This window comes from Rattus norvegicus, chromosome 14 (genome assembly GCF_021556685.1).
Source record: "Rattus norvegicus strain SHRSP/BbbUtx chromosome 14, alternate assembly SHRSP_T2T, whole genome shotgun sequence".
NCBI lineage: Eukaryota > Metazoa > Chordata > Mammalia > Rodentia > Muridae > Rattus > Rattus norvegicus.
This window is the reverse complement of record NC_141547.1, coordinates 81,139,778-81,158,571: the sequence shown is the minus strand read 5'-3', so window position 1 is coordinate 81,158,571 and position 18,794 is coordinate 81,139,778. Positions and strand designations below refer to the sequence as shown.

Below are 18,794 nucleotides of genomic sequence, written 5' to 3'. Positions count from 1 at the left end.
AAACTAGGATAGCTAAAACAATTATGTGGATAAAAAGAATCCATTCTGATTTCAAGCTGTACTACAGAGCAATCGTGATTAAAACCATATGGTATTGGTAGAGAAACAAACAGGTTAATTGATGGAATAGAATCAAAGACCCAGAAATAAACCCAGGCACCTATGGACACCTGATTTTTGACAAAGAAGCTAAAACCATACAATGGAAAAAAGGCATCTTCAACATATGGTGCTGGTCTAACTGGATGTCTGCATGTAGAAGAATGCAAATAGATCCATATATATCACCTTGGACAAAACTCAAGTCCATGTGGATCAAAGACCTTAACATAAAACAAGATACTCTGAACCTATTAGAAAAGAAAGTGAAGGGCTAGAGAGATGGCTCAGTGGTTAAAAGCACAGACTGCTCTTACAGAGGTCCTGTGTTCAAAACCCAGCAACCACATGGTGGCTCACAACCATCTGTAATGAGATCTGATGCCCTCTTCTGGTGTGTCTAAACAGCTACAGTGTACTTATATATAATAAATAAATATTTTTTAAAAAAGAAAAGAAAGTGGGGAATAACTTTGAACTCATTGGCACAGGAGAAAACTTCCTAAACAGATAATGTAGGCACTAAGATCAACAATTAATAAGTGGGACATCATAAAACTGGAAAGCTTCTGTAAGGCAAAGGACACTGTCAATAGGACAAACTGGCAGCCAATAGAATGGGAAAAGGTCTTCACCGACTCTACATCCAACAGAGGGCTAATATCAAGAATATATAAAGGGCTCTAGAAATTAGACATCAACAAACCAAATAACCCAATTTAAAATGGTGTACAGATCTAAACAAAGAATTCTCAACAGAAGAATTTCTAATGGCCGAGAATCACTTAAAGAATATTCACTGTCCTTAGTCATCAAGGAAATGCAAATTAAAATGACTCTGAGATTCCATCTTACTTCTATCATGGCCAAGATCACACACTCAAATGACAGCACATGCTGGTGAGGATGTGGAGCAAGGTGAACATTACTCCATTGCTAGTGAGAGTGCAAACTTTGGAAATCAATTTGGTTTTTTTTTTTAGAAAATTGTGACTAGTTCTAACCCCAAGATCCAGCTATACCACTCCTGGGCATATACCCAAAAGATGCCCACTATAAAACAAGAGCAACTGCTCCACTGTGTTCATAGCAGCTTTACTTGTAACAGCCAGACACTGCAAACAACCTAGATGTCCCTCAACTGTAGAATAAATAGAGGAAATGTGGTATATTTGTACAATGGAGCACTATTCAGATATTAAAAACAAGGCAGGAACTTTGTAAGCCAATGGATGGAACTAGAAAATATCAGTCTGAGTGACACACGTGGTATGTACTCATAAGTGGATATTAGTCATAAAGTACTGGATACCCATGCTACAATCCACAGGCCCAAAGAAGCTAAGTAACAAGAAAGGCTAGGGGAGGATGCTTGAATCTCACTCAGAAGGGGAAATAAAGTATAGACACTGGAGGTTGATGGAGGGAGGGAACTGGGTAGGAAAGGGGATTTGTGGGGAGATGTGGGGATCAGATGTGGAGAGGCATGGGAGGAGAGGACTCAGAGAGGTGGGGGGAATTAGTGGGGAGCATCTCTGAAACTAGATGGAGAAGACCTGGGATGGGGGAGGCTCCTGGGAATCTATGGGGGTGACCATAGCTGAGACTCCTAGCAGTGGATAGGGGATTTAAAGACCAAAGTGGCCACTTCCTATAGCCAGGTGAGGCTTCCAGTGGAGGGAGGGGGACATCAACCCACCCACAAAAGCTTTGACCCCACATTTTTCCTACCTACAAGATGTGCAGGGATAAAAAGTGGAGCAGAGATGGAGGGAATGGCCAACCAATGACTGATCAACTTGCAACCCATCCTATGGGAGAGAGCAACTCCTTATACTATTAATAATACTCTGCTATGCTTGCAGACAGGAGCTAGCATAAGGGTCTTCTGAAAGGCTTCATCCCAGTAGCAGACGAAAGCAGGTGAATAAGCCCACAGCCAGACATCAGGTGGAGGTGCTGGGCTGCTAAGCATGGGAGCAGGCCAGTGAGGACCAAATGCACATCTGGTGGATTCAGGAAGGCAGTATCTGAGAGAGGGCCCTGGCCCAGTTAGAAACCACTTGTATTAAAGTGGCAGCACTACAGAATATCAGAGCACAGCTAAGGAGGAGGGCAGAGAATGGGGTCAGAAAGAAAGAGAGTCACTGGAAGATGGTAGGTGGCAAGACTCTGAGCTGAGAAGCTAGACTTGGCTCCTGATCACATCCTCACTTCCAGCCAGAACCCCTCTTATTGTACTTAGTAAGGATTCTGTTTGTCCTAGTCAATGCTTTATTGCTGTGGAAAGATACTGTGACCACAGCAACCCTTATAAAAGAAAGCATTAGTTGGTGGCTTGTTTATAGTTTCAGACGTTTAGTCTATTATCACAGCAGGGAGCCTGGCCACAGGCATGGCAGGCATAGTACTGGAGAAGTAGTTAAGAAGAAGTTACAGCCTGGGGCTAGAGAGATGGCTCAGTGGTTAAGAGCATTGACTGCTCTTCCAGAGGTCCTGAGTTCAAATCCCAGCAACCACATGGTGGTTCACAGGCATCTAGAATAGGATCCAATGCCCTCTGTGTACTTATATATAATAAATAAATAAATCTTTAAAAAAAATCAGGAGCTACATCCTGATTCAGGGAGGGAGGGAGGGAGGGAGGGAGGGAGGGAGGGAGGGAGGGAGGGAGGGAGGTTGGTGGAGATTGAGAATAGCCCTAGCAAGGGCTTTTGAAACCTCAAAGTCTACTCTCAGTGACGCATTTCCTCCTACAAGGCCACACTACCAATTCCTTCTAAGTGATTAAACATTCAGATATATGAGACTATGGGGTCCATTCTTACTCAAATCCCCATACTGTTCATTCCTTGCATTTGCTTATTTTCCTGTTGCTCCTATCAAGCACAATTTCCATGGGTAGCAAACAGTAGTACTATATTCCCACCCCCAACTCTAGCTCTTTCATGTAGAATATTTCCTAACCTTTATTACTCAAATAAGAGCCTGAAGTGCTGGTGTTCTGGTGAATGCTCAGGGAAGCCTAGACTCTGCTCTCTGCACTTATTCAGCAGATGCTCTGCAAGCTCCAGAGCTTAGTGGGGTGCAGCAGGGAAGAGAGCTGGTGCTGCACTGGACAAGGAGCAACTAAGCTAAGAAAAGTCAAGTTGGTGTGTCAAAAAGGGCTCCTGAAGTTATGAGTACAGGGCATGCTTGGATGAAGTTGGGGACAGCCTTCCTGAGTACAAAGTAATGAGAGGCTTGAGTAAAGTGAACACCATTGTGGTGGAGATTAGCCAGAGAAGACCGGTAAGTGGGCCATAGAAGCTGAAGCCTCATCTGAAGGTATGCAGTCCTGTCCCCATGATGCTCACACGCCCTGGGGAAGACTTAACAACAAAAGAAATAAGTACTTGAGAGGCAAGGGCAGGGCCATGTATGGGGGCAGGATCACACTTTCTGGAAGATTCCTGACACAAGAAGTGTTCAGGAGGTGAGATAAAAGTGAGGGAGGAAGTAACAGGGGACAGTCTGATGGAAGACTCCCAGTGAGAGGAAGTCAGCACCTGTGGTTGAAGGGGCAGTGACAGCTGAGTCAGGGACCTTCCACCAGCAGCAACCTGCCCCTTCTCTCCCTTATAGCAGAATCCTGATGCAGTGGCATATCTGGTTAGCTGAGCACCCCAGGTGCAGTGTCTAGTTTTTCCACAGCAGAGCAGAGCCTCCCTTTAAGTGGAGAGTAAGATATAGCAGATGACTGCAGTGGGTTACATGGAGCACCCTATTACTCCAGAACAGAGAATCTAAGAGAGAATCCTGCTCATGAATGGTGATTCAGAAAAAAAAAAAAAAAAAAGGTAGACTCCGATATCAGAGAGGCAAACTTCAACAAAACCTGAAGTCCCTGGCTGCTGGGATTCCCAGAGTGAACCATAGAGTTGGGGGCTGCCACCTGAGGCCCATTTGTCCCTGCCCTGTGAAAGGCAGGGGTGGGTAGGAGGCCCACAGATCACACGTATAGCAGCAGAGCTCCTTCTCCACCCGTGACTTCTTACTTTCTATTCCTCTTACCCTTGTTTATGGTGGGACGAGTCATAAGTTCTCTCATAATTAGGAAACTTTCAGCATCCTAGTCATCTACTCTTGTTTTTGAAATGATTAACAATACGGAAAATTTTAACTTTTTTTTCTAATGAAAATAGCTTTGGAATAACTTTTAAAATCATGTTAGCACTCCTGCCAATCTGATACTATTGTGCCTTGTTACGCTATCTTACCACTGTGAAGTCAGGGTCGAAAATACATCATCTCTTTCAGATTCCTGGAATAACTTCAAAAGCTCTGGATCCCCAGATAAATGTGCAAGAATGCGCAATTCAATCTGTGAAAAGTCTGTAAGACACAGTTCTCAGTTAGGTTATGCTACCCCCATCACTGACGCACTCCAGGCCACTCTCAGTCTGCCTCTCTGTGGGGCTCAAGGTCATCACACCTCTTCCTATCTGCCAGACTCCCTTAGCCTTAGGAATATAGGCTCTTTTCTATGCCAGCAATTCCAAAGACCTGTGCTTCCTCTGGCAAGGTCAACAAAGCCTCCAAAATGGATAGTGTTCACTCATTCTCTACATTTAACACAACTTTATGAAGGGCCTCTTGTTCCAGGATCCCCTTGGGATATGTTAGTGAACCCTTTCTCCATGGAATCTAATTAATATCTAGCATTCTGAGTGAATCATTTTGTATGTCAGAAGGAGAGGAATGGAAAACTGGATCAAGGCATTGTTCTGGAGAGAGTGGTGTGGATGTGGAAGCTGGTGTCATGATGGGGTTGTCAACTCCCTTGCTTCTAGACCTTAAGAAAATTACAATGAACACAGAAGAGGAAGAAAGGAAGGGCTGTAGGGACTTGAAGTAGATGAGAACAGTAGCTAGCAGGGCTGCTTGAGTGGGCAAGGGGAGGGACTAGGGGAAGACAAAGGAGGAGGAAGCAGATTGAATGAGTTACTCAGGAATTATCTGGGATCAAAATACAGCAAAATGAGGGGACCCTGAAAGATAAAGACGAGTTATTACTTAATGTATATATGAACTCTTTGTTTCAGATACGTGTTTGCATCAGGATTTATTTGAGTGAATGAATTCTAAATGTATCTTTGCACTATTTGTTGGTAAATATTTGAGCTGCATAAAAATGACAGATCAAGCTACATGGACAGTGGCATCCCTCTACCATCCTATGCATGTACCTGCTGCCAAGAAGGTGTAGCCTTCAGAGGACACAAACAGAGTTCTTGGAGAGATGGTGGCAGTCTCCTCTTCTTTACCTTGAATGGTCGTTTTAAGAGCGTGTGGTGAGTTTCAGTATCAGCTGACTTGCAGTAATTCTTTATACAGAGATATTTCAATATCATCCATAAATAAAATTTGTGTCTAAAATTTTTAATTTTTTACTATTTCTAGTAATTCAGTTAAAAAATAAATACCACTGGAAGATAACAAAATTTTCTATTATCAAAATTCTACGCTCTGTCTACAACTATGATAAAGAAAGTAAGAAGTCAGACACTGACATCCAAAGCCACTCTGGCGAAGCACTGGAGAGTAAGCCCCACTGACTGGAAGCTATGTGGTTCCCCCGGAGAGACCATGAAAGGGCAGCTGCTCAACGCGGTGATGTGTATTTAGAAAGGAGTGCTCGTAGCTTTGGTGCTATTACTGTGACTCCTGGATCAATGCCCACAGCACAGCAGCAGCACTGACCTGGCCACAGCTCATTGGGAGTGGACATCCTGCCACCCTTTACCAGGTGGGAATTTTCTTAAGGAATGTGACCATCAGCATTACAAGTGGGATAGCTCAAAAGAAAGAAGAGTTTTCATATGCTCTTATAAACATCTCCAGTTAAAAAACCCTCCGTCTCCATCTAATTAAAAGCCATGCTATTGTGTGTGCGTTTGTTTGTTCTTTATTGGGAAGTTGGTGGGGGAGGGACAGTGGGAAGGGATATATTTCCCTGGTATAATTATCATCTATTTTAATGTATAAACTGCTAAGAGGGAGGTACTATATCACTTCAGCTGCTTTTTAGTTTTTTCAATATAGGTTTAAATACTGGTCATGCAAACAAAGAGGAGAACTTCAGAAAAGAGTAACAGTTATATTGTAAGAAAGTGATTGTAAACACTTGTGGGTTTTAAGAAATGTTCTGAAGAGTGTAACAAGTAGGAAATAATGTGTTACCTTTAAAATTCCGAGGCCTAGAAATCTGGATTGGGTGCTTGGAGATACCCTGGATATTCTATAATAAAAATAATAGTTTTAGTTGAAATATGTATTCTTCTTAATCTGTACCATTCAGGGCATTTAAAATATATAGTATTTATTAAATATTTAACTAAATTTATGTCAATATGCCATGCAAAAATATATTATCATATAATACAACTGCCTAATATGAAAGTCTTGATGGAGATACCACCAATGACAATCAGCAGGTATGAGACCTCCCTTGACCTGGCCTGTGTGAGCCTGTGATACATACAGTGACCTGACAGTAACCCAAATTATTAACTTTCTTAACTGTTAAAAATCACAACATGCAGGGGCTGGGGATTTAGCTCAGTGGTAGAGCGCTTACCTAGGAAGCGCAAGGCCCTGGGTTCGGTCCCCAGCTCCGAAAAAAAAGAACCAAAAAAAAAAAAAAATCACAACATGCTAAAGATAGATTCTAGGAAAACTGTCCCTTATTCTTTTCATTTAAAAGTACTCATTTGGGGTTGGGGATTTAGCTCAGTGGTAGAGCGCTTGCCTAGGAAGCGCAAGGCCCTGGGTTCGGTCCCCAGCTCCGAAAAAAAGAACCAAAAAAAAAAAAAAAGAAAAAAAAAGTACTCATTTTTCATCAATTTATTTATTTATTTATTTATTCACTTTACTCCTGATCACAGCTTCCTGCCCTCTCCCCTGAGTCCAACCATCCCACCCCACTTGCCCCATCCTCTCCCTCCTCCCCCGGGTACCAACCCACACTGGCATCAACTTGCATCAGGACTAGGTGCATCCTCTCCCCCTGAGGCCAAACAAGGCAGCCCAGTCAGGGAAAGGGATCCAAAGGCAGGCAGCAAAGACCAAGTCAGACACAGCCCACATCTTTGAAGACAAAGCCGCACATCTACTACAAACAAAACCCAGTAACACAGAAAAGGGGTTATATATCATAACCAAGACATAACTGTCTTAGGAATGGAAGATTGGTTTAAAAATCCAAAACAATTAATACATAGCATTCATGGAATAAAGGACTTTGAAACACAGGTTGTACAGAGCAGAAAAAAAGCAATGACAAAATCCAACGTTCATTCAGACTGCATACAGTATATACACTGAAATATCCAACTATGAATGGGGGTTCTTTTTCCAACATAGTAAATAGTATGTAGAAAGCTTACTCATTTTGAGTAATTTCACTGCCTAAAGTTGTCTAAAATTGACTGGTGCTCCCCACCTATCAGAACCAGGCTATCATCAAACCAAACTGTAGTTAACACACACATCTGGCAGCTCTTGGAAAGCACTATATGGTCAGGAGCAACTAGCAAATAGGGGCTCAGGTCCTAACATTATTTCCCACAGAACACAGCATAGTAGTTTTAATAACAGCTGTTTTACCAAAATAAAGGAAATATATGATTTTTGATAAGTTTATTGTGCTTAGATGAATTGTAAAGGAATATTTTTGATAATTAAGTTTTGTTTTTACAATATATCAAGTAACAGGATGAAAGAAAACTCACTAGATATTTAATTTACACAGCACACTTTAACCATTTCAAGAAAAGTTAAAACATACATCTTATCTTTGGTCATATGAAAGACTGTCATCCTAAGAAGAACCTTTTTTTCTTCCTTGAAAGACAAGACTTTAGCTTTTTCCTCTTCCACTTTTGCTAACAGGTACTAAGATAAATTAAGTGGTGCCCTATATTTTGATACCTTGTGATGGATATTTTGTCCAATACGGACTTGCTGAGGCATGAATGGGAGTTTGGGACCCACTTTCGCCAGTAATCAGTGCCTTTACAGCTGATGGGGCAGGAACAGCAACCACAGCACTGCCATATGGTGCCCTCCAACTAATGCTAAAGGAATATAAAATCACTGAACAAGAAGAGGCATTTCAGCCAGAATTGCTTCTATAAAGAGTCCCCAGTATGTCTACAGAGCAGAGCTATTAAAACCCAATAAATCAACTCCTAAAATAAAAACAAGTTGGTATTTTTGTTTTGTTTTGGTTTGGTTTTATAAAGAACACCAGGAACATCCATGGAATTGTCTGTTGTATGGAATGGCTTTTAAAGAAAAATAACCTCTTTGTTTTAGAGCAAAGTTGTAAAGATAGAAGGCCTATCACATGACCTCATCCAGTTTCCCCTGTGAACATCTTAGAGTTGGCCACAGCTAAACCATCCACTAAGCTCTGTGCTTAGCACCTTCCTCTTGGGTAAAACAACCTCTGTTCTCATCGATTTTTTTTAAGCCTAATCTCTTTTTTGTATGACATGTAGTCAACATGTTGGCTGTCAGTGTCTCACTATGCTTTACGATCTTGAGGAATGCTGGTTAGATAGGGAACTCCACCCCAACAAGTTGGGATTTGTCTTGGTGGCAGGGTCGGGTGGAGTTTGTAGAGTGATGTTCTTGGGAAGATCACCGAAGTGAGGTGCCAGCCTCACACTGCTCTGTCAGGACACAGGCTGTCTGCAGAGCCTTTTTGCTGCTGGCATCCATCTCCACACAGTATTCTAGGCCTCTTTTTACAAAGTTACTTGTTTTTAGAATACATTTTTTATTAATCATTTTGTTTACATTTTCAAATGATATCCCCCTTTCCAGTTACCCCTTCACAAACCTCCTATCCTATCCCTCCTCTTCCGGCTCCCCTTTGCCTCTATGAAGGTGCTCCCACCTGCCTCACTGCTCTAGCATTCCGCTATGCTGAGGCATCAACCCTCCACAGGGCCAAGGGCCTCCCCTTCCACTGATGTCAGATAAGGCCGTCCTCTGTACATATGTATCTGGAGCCATGGACTCCTCCATGTGTACTCTTTTGTTGGTTGTTTAGTCTCTGGGAGCTCTGGGGGTCCAGTTAGTTGATATTGTTCTTCCTATGGGGTTGCAATCCCCTTCAGCTCCTTCAGTCCTTCCCCTAGCCCTTCCACTGAGGTCTTCGGGCTCAGTCTGATGGTTGTCTGTGAGTATCTGCATCTGTATTCCTCAGATGCTGGTAGAGCCTCTCAGGGAACAGCCATACCAGGCTCCTGTCAGCAAGCACTTCTTGGCATCAGCAATAACATGGGGGTTTGGGTCTGCAGGTAGGATGGATTCCTAGGTATGGATGGACTTTCCTTCAGTCTCTGTTCCATTTTTTTGTCCCTGTCTTTCCTTTGGACAGGAACATTTCTGCATTAAAAATTTTGAGATGCTATAAAGTTACTTTTAAAACTTCCTCCTTTTTATACTATACATTTGAAGAGTAGTTCACTAAGCAGAGCCCAAAGTAAAGGCAATCACACTGGGATAGTTACTTCTGTGGCACCACAAGGCCTGATTTTTAAAAACGTATTTTGGAAAAGATTTATCTTGGCTTCCGATTTCAAAGGGTTCATTGCATCACGGCATCTTGGAAAGAGTGCAGTAGAAGTGAACAGTTTACAGCATGGTCAGGCAGGAAGCTGACAAACAGGATGTCAACACTTGATTAGTTTTTAGTCATTTCCCCTCTTTTACCCTACCTAAGCCTCCAGACTATGACATAGTGTTGTCCACGCTCAGGGTGGATCCCTACAGTTAATCTCGTGATTCTTCTGGGAATAGGGCTTGTGAAGAAAGACCACATTGCATCATCTCTCTACCATCATCACTGCAGTAAGCTTAGGCATTTCCTATTCAGGCGGTGTCTCACTGTATAGCCAAGGCTGGCTTCGACTCATTACTTCTCAGGCACCTGTATCCTGATTCAGTCATTTCCCCTTTTAGTTTGTAAGTTCTCTTATTTTACTCTTTGTGTACGAGTGCTTTGCCTGTGAGTGCATACCAGGGGAGGTCAGAAGAGACTTTCAGATTCCCATTCACACATATTATCTACAGTTGTGAGTCACCATGTGGCTGCTGGGAACTGAATCTGGGTCCTCTGCGAGAACAGTAAAGTCTCTTAACCATTGAGGAGACCCAGTACCTCCGTCCTGTCTTTTTTTGGCTTCATGGCCTACTCCTTTTTATCACTGAAAAGTATTTCTCTATATGAATATAACATAGTTCACTAATCCATGAAGAAAACCTTGTTTGCGTTCATGTTTTAGCAACAATTAATAAAATTGCCATCATGTGTATTTAGTGCAAGATTTTACATATATAAATTTTCAGATAAATTGATAAGCTTTGGAGTGTGGTGACTGGATGAAATGGCAGTTTGTACTAAACTGTTGGATGGGGCTTATACATTGGCTCAGCAAGTAAAGGTGTTTGCTACCAGGCCTTCCTGAAACCAGAGTTCCACCTCCTAGAACTTCATGATAAAAGAGAGAACCAATTCCTACGCTGTCCTCTGATCTGCAGAAGTATGTTGTGGTACATGCACACATACACTTATAAATAAATGTAATAAAAACTACATATTTCCTCCTTTAAGTTGATAATTGCAGGTATTTTGACACTGTGATGAAAAACTGACTAAGGTGAAGTGTGTGTTGTTTGAATTACTGGACCAATAGTGACACATAATTATTAAAGTCTACATTTTACTGCCAGACTTCAGAAATCACTGTATTTTTTCACTCTCACAATAAATGAGAATATCTATTGTTCGATATCCTTACCAGTAAACCTTTTTAAACAATTAAAGAACATTTCAGCTACTAGGTGGGCTGGCCAGGTGGCTCAGTGGCTAAAGCACTTGTCATATAAACCTGATGACCTGAATCAGATTCCTGGAGCCCATGTAAAAGTGGAAGGAGAGAACAGATTATACAAAGTTGTTTTCAGACCTCCACACACGTGCTGTGACAAATACACATGCAAATATACACTACAACAATACACACAAATAGTAAATTTTAGAAATTTAAATTCAGGTACAAGTGCTGAGGAGTGGTTAGAAGGGCTTGCCATACAACCATGACAACTAGAATTTGAATTCCTAGAATTCCTATGATTAGAACCCACGTAAATGCTAGGTGGGCATGGTGGTTCATTTGTAATTTCAGGCTCAGAAAGCTGAGACAAAAGATTCCCACAGCAAACCATATAGGGAGACTAACTAGCTTTACTGGTGAGCTCTCAGTTGAAGTGAAAGATCTTGCCTCAAAGAATAAGGTAGAAGAATGAGGAACTCACACACACACACACACACACACACACACACACACACACTGGCAATGAGGAAGGAGAAGAATGTGCTGGGCCCCTTCCTTCCTGTAGACTGTGTCTGAAGGTGTTTCCTTCCTAAGACATCTGGCACAGGAAGGATGAGGAATACCCTTAGCTGTGTAGATCAGCTTGAGTTCACTTTTGTGTTGCTTCAGATGAATGAAGACACAGATCTGCAGCACTTTAAACTCAAGTTAGGGTTTGGGGAACAGCAGACACTCAGTGTGGTTCACCCCACCTCATTATTCTCTCTCTGCTTGTGCTCCTCCTTCCCAAAGTGGTGTCAATGGTAAGGTGGTGTCAGTGGTAAGGTGGTGTCAATGGTAAGGTGGTGTCAATGGTAAGGTGGTGTCAATGGTAAGGTGGTGTCAATGGTAAGGTGGTGTCAATGGTAAGGTGGTGTCAATGGTAAGATGGTGTCAATGGTAAGATGGTGTCAATGGTAAGGTGGTGTCAATGGTAAGGTGGTGTCAATGGTAAGGTGGTGTCAATGGTAAGGTGGTGTCAATGGTAAGGTGGTGTCAATGGTAAGGTGGTAGAAGAATCCAAGACTCCATGACACTAGGAGGAAGCTCCCATGCCACCAGCTTGGGACTACTTCATCTTGCTGCCTGGGCCCCACGACCTGTCCACTTCTACAAGAGAAAAGTGTCCACAACAGGACTGCAGTCTGTGAGCTCACTGCAACAAGTACCTGATGTCCCTGTCTGCTATTGTGGTCCTGTACTTAACCCTGGTGATATCACTGTGTTCTGAAACTCAGCCGTGCTTTCCGTTTAGAGCCAGCCTTGGACTATACCAGTCACAACTGCTTTCCAGGGTGCAGACAAAAGTGGCAAGATGTAGGAGTCTTTATTTTCTACACTAGAGGTATACATGACCCAGGAGCATATTGCTCTGGTGGACACGGTGCAGAAGAACAACTACAGATCTTACTTAAGAAACACATACTATGGGGTTGGGGATTTAGCTCAGTGGTAGAGCGCTTGCCTAGCAAGTGCAGCAAGGCCCTGGGTTCGGTCCCCAGCTCCGAAAAAAAGAAAAAAGAAAAAAAAAAAAAAGAAACACGTACTATGTGTTAACTCCATGCTATAAACTGCTTCCTCTGAACTCAGATGCACCATTGTTGGGGCTGTATTCTCTCCTCTGGCTCTTCCCTCATTGGATTCTAACCACACAGGCAGGGTTATATGACCTTTTCAGAGTTCTCCTTCCCCCGCCACCCAGCTCAACTCTGATCTCCACTGTTTCTTCCCACTCAGAACCTCTCCCAAGTCCAAAGGAGCAGCTAACCCTTTCCCAACAAGTGGGAGGTGCAGATTACAATGTATCCTTACGTTAAATTAACAAATGCCAGGCTAAGTTTGGGCACTGCAGGAAAACTTCTGAAATTTAAGGTAGAAATATAGAGTAAAACACTATTAGGTCTTTAGAGCATAATGCTCTTCTTTCTACTTTCTCTCTTTCTTTCTCTCTGTTTCTCTCTCTGTTTCTGTCTCTGTCTCTGTCTCTGTCTCTGTCTCTCTCTCTCTCTCTCTCTCTCTCTCTCTCTCTGTCATTCTAGTTGAGAGCCAGAGCTGAGCAGAACTCCTTTAGTCTCAACTGTATCACCTCATTCTGTGGAGAGACCAAGGCTCAGGCCCAATGGCTGGCAGCCTCTCAAGAGCAAAAGAGGCAGGAATGATCACATATCAGATGGTATTTCAAAACCATCTTTGTGCTATGAAATATTTTGTTTAAAGCTGCTTCTGTTTCCAGGAAAGTGGCATAAACATATTTTCCTTCTTTCTGTCATTAAGTACAACTAAAACCCTGGACTCTAGGCATCCAGGAAATAGAAAAACCCTGAAAGCTGGATCAAAAGAAGAATGGTTATGGACTACAAAGTCCATAGAATTACACAGAACTGAGGCCCACAATTCTTCTCAGTCTCAAACTGGATGCTGAAGAAGCCAATATCCACATACAAAACCCAAACAAATAAAGCAAACAAAAGACATCTAACAAAAGACCACTGATATCTGTAGCCTTACAAGACCAAAAACCTTTAGACAAACAGAATTTTTTTTCCTGTCAAACACAAAAGAAAAGATTTGTGACTGAGTTTAGCTTGGCCCCTCCTACCTAGACACCCAGCCAAATTCTTCTTTGTCATTTTTCATCCACTGACCCTCCCCTTGCCTATGTGCTCTAAGTCTCTTGCTGCCCCTGTTTGTATTCAGAGTTGAGTTCAGCCTCCCCATCTTATTGCAATAGTCTTAGATGTAGTCTTCCTGGATGATCTAACTCTGATTGTTTCAGGTTTTTTCTTTGACAAAATACAATATAGCAAACTGTGTAGGATGTAGTAGCTATAGCAGCACTAAAAGGGAAGTTTGCAGCACACACAAAAAGTCTCCAGTAACAATCTAAGCTCAAGAAATTAGAAGGAAAGGAAAATAAACCCAATCAAGCAGAAGAGTGGAAATAACAGGGAACAGAACTAACCAACTGAAAATGGGGGGGGGGGGGGAGTCAATAAAGAAAGTACTTGGTTATTTGAAAATATCACTAAAATCAAACAAAACTCTCATTAAACTGACAAAGAAAATGGAAAGAAGAAAACTCATCAATACTGATGGCTCGCTGCTGCACAGAAAGTGCAGAGGATGCTGTCAGCAACGTGTGTGTGAACGTCAGACTGGAGAAAAACACACTATGAAATGGGGAAATGAAAATCCCTGTTAACGGCCAGACCTGGTGGTGCTCACCCTTAGTCCCAGCACTCAGGAGACAGAGGTGGGTAGACCTGTATAAATTCAAGGCCAGCCAGGCTTACATAGTGACTTCCAGAGCAGCCAGAACTGCGCAGTCAGATCTTAAAAGAAAAAACAAAAACTCACCTTGTTACAAGGATACTCTTCCTAAGCCAAGGCTATTTCATGAGGAATTTACCAAATATTCAGACTTACAGCATCACACATTATTGTCCAGAAATTATAAGAGAAAGAATATTTTCAAATTCATTTTATAACACTAGTATTATTACCCTGATACCAAAACCAGACACAGATTAATATTCTTCATCAATACACACAAAAATCCTTTAGAATATCAACATACAGACCTCAGGCATATATCTAAAACACTTGATTCAACAACTGCTGTCATAGATGCTTATTTCAGAGAGATAAAGATGTAAGATAACACGAAAACTTGTGTACCAATGTTTATGGCAGATCTATTTATAATTGCTGAAAACTGGAAAGAATCCAGATGTCCCTCAGATGAAAACTGTCACATTCAGATTTTCAAGTAGTGATTGAACTGCCCATAGGAACATAATATCTTTTGTCAAAACATCAAGTATTTTAACCATATTGTTTTGAATAAAATAATTATTTCCTTAAAATTATAATATGGTCTTCTCTAAAATGTACATTCACTGTCAAAAATATTCTTAGGACTTTTACCTAGAATTCATTCAATATGTTATCAGACTCCTGCCATATTGGAGCCATAGTGAAAAATGCTAGCTCTTCCTGCATTCAACCTCCAAATAACTAACACTGTTGTAATACATATGCTGCTGTAAAAAGCTTCCTTCCTTAATAATGAGTATGGGCTATAAGAGCTAATATATTAAATATTCTTCCTTATCATGATTCATCAGCAATATCTAGCATCTTATATTTAAGACCCAAGTTCCCAATACTGTTTTTTCCTTTAGTGACATTTGCAATATCTGACAGACATCATGCCCACTTCTGGGGCTAAAATGCTGCGTGTGAAGGTGAAACTGGGGAGAGGATGAGAGTGTTGAATCAGGGCTGCATGAAGGAGACACAGGGATAGTCTCTAATGAGACTGTACCAGGTTCAGCGTCAGGAGAGACCAATACACCAAGAGTACAGAACAGAGCCTTGAATCAGACCATTCATGTCGGCACTCTTGTATGAGAAGGGATTACAGAGTGAGTTGTGAAGACAGGACTGTTATAACAAGCAGTTATCCAAATGGAAAATGCTCACAGCTCTACACCACACCTGTGATTAAGTGTGATTAAGACACAATGCAAAATATAGAATTTGAGCATCTCTATAATTGCCATGCAGGTAAAGACTCCTTAAACGGCACAGCACATCACGTATTGTGGTGCTGTCCACTTGTAGTCCCTGCTGCATGGGAGGATGAGGAAGGAGGATCACTTGAGCATGCCTTTGTCTGCTCAAAATAGAAACAAAAAAACCAAGAATATGTAAGCTATAAAAACTTTAAACTTGGGGCTGGGGATTTAGCTCAGTGGTAGAGCGCTTGCCTAGGAAGCGCAAGGCCCTGGGTTCGGTCCCCAGCTCCGAAAAAAAGAACCAAAAAAAAAAAAAAACTTTAAACTTGATATTGAAAAAAAATCAAAGACTACACAACAGGAAACTAACTGTAGACTAAAGATATACCTATAAGCAAACAAAGAAAATACCTATAACATATGAAGAACTTTCATAAATTAACAAAAATGATGCAAACTTCCAAACTGAAATTAGATAAAAGACTAAATGGGCAAATAACTGAAAAACAATACTGAAAGAAAACAGCACTCATTAAGAGGATAAGTACTATCCGTTACTATTCACATAAAATTTAAAGTAACAAATGCCTCACTATCATGTAGTTTTACATCATTATGAAAATACCTCTTACATTCAAAGAGATTGTAATGTTTATTGCACGTCACAGCCAAAGTTAATAGTACAGCCTGGAGGTACTTAGGACTTAAAACTGACATGTTGCAATATACTCAGCCTGTTCATTTAACCCACCTTTAAGAGACTGATGTAACAATCTTACTTGCCTTGGATTTTCCATGTAATCAATTATTACATAAACTAATGCATAGCTGACATCTTAAGTTATATTCTTTCATGGCACTGAACCATGAGTACACAAGTTTATGTAATACACACACACACACACACACACACACACACACACACACACACACTATAAGTTCTGTTCCTCTAGAGAACTCTGAACTCTGACCTCGGTAAGAAAAGTTGAAACTAGCAAACATGAAAAGCAACCTTATAAAACAAATATCCACCATAAGTCCTGGAAGCAACATAAATATAGACTGATAAGTCCATTTGAATGGAGGTCAGTTGTGTCACTTGGTGTCACTAATATTTCATCCTTGGTAAAACTTTATTAAAGATTACTGTAAAGTATCCTTAATCTTTCTCCATGCAATACTTTATGTGCTATTCAATAAACACAGAACAAATACCTTTGTGAGGGACACACAGAGACACAGGGATAGACAAGACATGACAAGATTCAGGCAGGCATGGATTCAGACTCATACAGCAGATAGATTACAGATAGACCAGAAGCAATGTGTTTGAAGGCACAGAAGTAGAGATTTAGATCTAGGTGTGCTCTTGGTAAAAGCACTCCAAGAGAAAGTCCTCTGATTTATTTTCCTTAATGTGACACTCATGAATTTTGGATACTCTGAAGTTATTACTAATGTGTTTAAGTGGCACACTACTATTTAGGGGCATATAAGTGGGACAATAAACACTGCATTTGGGATAGAACACTGTCTTGGGAAGGAAATATCTAGGAAAGGATAAACAGGATTTCAGTGCCACCAGATGACATTAAGTTTTTAACCTGAATGAGTGACATGATGAACTACAGCAGGCTTTGTTCCTCGTGTACAGGAATAAAGGGGACCGATAAAGTGGGATGGAGACCTGAAACAAGGCTCGCTAAGGCAGGTGGTCTGTGTGAGCTCAGAACCACTGACTGGGAAAGAAGACTACTCTGGAGGATATGCTCAGAGACTCAGGGCAGAAAAGGAACAGAGGTAATAGGAGCAGTGGCTAGAGTGCAAAGGTACCATAGGTCTTCTCAGTTGACTCAGTAGCAACCTAGTCAGGTACTACAGAGCTGTACAAACATGCCAGGAGGACACTTAAGTAACAAACACTAGGGAAAAAAGTACTCATAAAGAAATGAAAGTAAAACTCCAATTTAATCATACCTGTGATGTTAATATTCCTAATTATTCAGTTATAAACTTAAAAAAAAACCAGAAGAAAACCAAGAACTCAGGACACTAAAAAAAAAAAAAAAAACAACAACTCAATGTGAAAGGTCAGAATTTTTGAATTTTGTAACATTGATAAATTCTGAGCCAGCATCACGAGTAGTACTGCAGTGAAATAAGGGCATTGACAAAAACTGGCCCTGATAATGTAGAAATACTAGACAGACATCTAAGCCATGTGTGATAAGAGGTATTGGATGGAATAATGTAGCTCCTGGCAAGCACAGAGAGAGCAAAGGTCCTACTCCTCCCATGAGAAGGCCTCTGGAAAGAAAATAGTGGTTCTGAACAGGACTTAAAAAGAGACTAAAAGGTCTAAGTCCTAAGGCCTGATTTGGGAGAAAAAAAGAACTTAGAAGAAAACTAAAGACCTCCTGGTTCAGGTTTCAGGTGAGGAAGAGACCTAGCCATGTTTTTTACCACTCTGAAATCCTAGTGATGACCCCATGCCAGAGCAACAGAGGCAAGCAACACATTCCATAACAGAGAAGTAGGCTGAAAGGCTTCTATTCACATGGACTTATGAGCTAACAAGATAAAAACAAGTGTTGGGGCTTCTAGAAATGCTGTGCCATAAGCACTGTGACCAGGGAGACTAAGGACAAAAGACTGACTCTGACAGAGTAAAGGGTGCTTGACAAGCCATTTCAATGCAGAACATAAGATAGAATTTTAGACAAATTAAAATGTCTAAATATTTACACAAATTCATTCCCATAATGAAAAAGTCAGATAATTCAAAAAATCATCACTTTTTGAGCCCACCACCAGCTAACTATTCAGCAGAGAGCTGATCCTTGCTTGCATATGAAGAAATTACCGTCACCTGCAGACAGCCATCCAAAGGACTAGAGAACAAAGTTCAGGTCACAAAGGGCCAGGAATCCTGTCTATTCCTAGCAGGTATTTGTGAGAAGCTTAGAATTCACAGACACTTAGAAGATATTTTAAAAAGTTTTTTCTCAAGGGTAAAGAATAATTAACTATAGTTGGAACACTTATTTTGACTTCCCAGACAACTCATGAAAACAAAATCAGAAAAAGATAAACTATTCACAAATACCTTATCCCAGGGTGGGGAGAAGGGTAACATAAAGATCTATTACTCATCCATGTCTACTGAGTTTCTTAGGCTTTCTATTGATGAGGCAAAACTCCATGAGCCTGTGCAGCTCTCTGAGGCCATGTTTGTGTCCATGATCCT

At 41.2% G+C, this 18,794-nt stretch overlaps 1 protein-coding gene across 2 annotated transcripts in view; it reads right to left on the bottom strand.

Moving 5' to 3' along the window:
* Window positions 1-18,794, bottom strand: part of Poln (DNA polymerase nu) — a 172,225-nt gene that overhangs the window by 50,328 nt on the left and 103,103 nt on the right. For both annotated transcript variants that reach the window (NM_001428930.1, NM_001428931.1), the window contains 3 exon segments: window positions 4,359-4,473; window positions 5,328-5,405; window positions 6,322-6,379. In NM_001428930.1, the coding sequence (NP_001415859.1) occupies window positions 4,359-4,473; window positions 5,328-5,405; window positions 6,322-6,379 (251 nt within the window).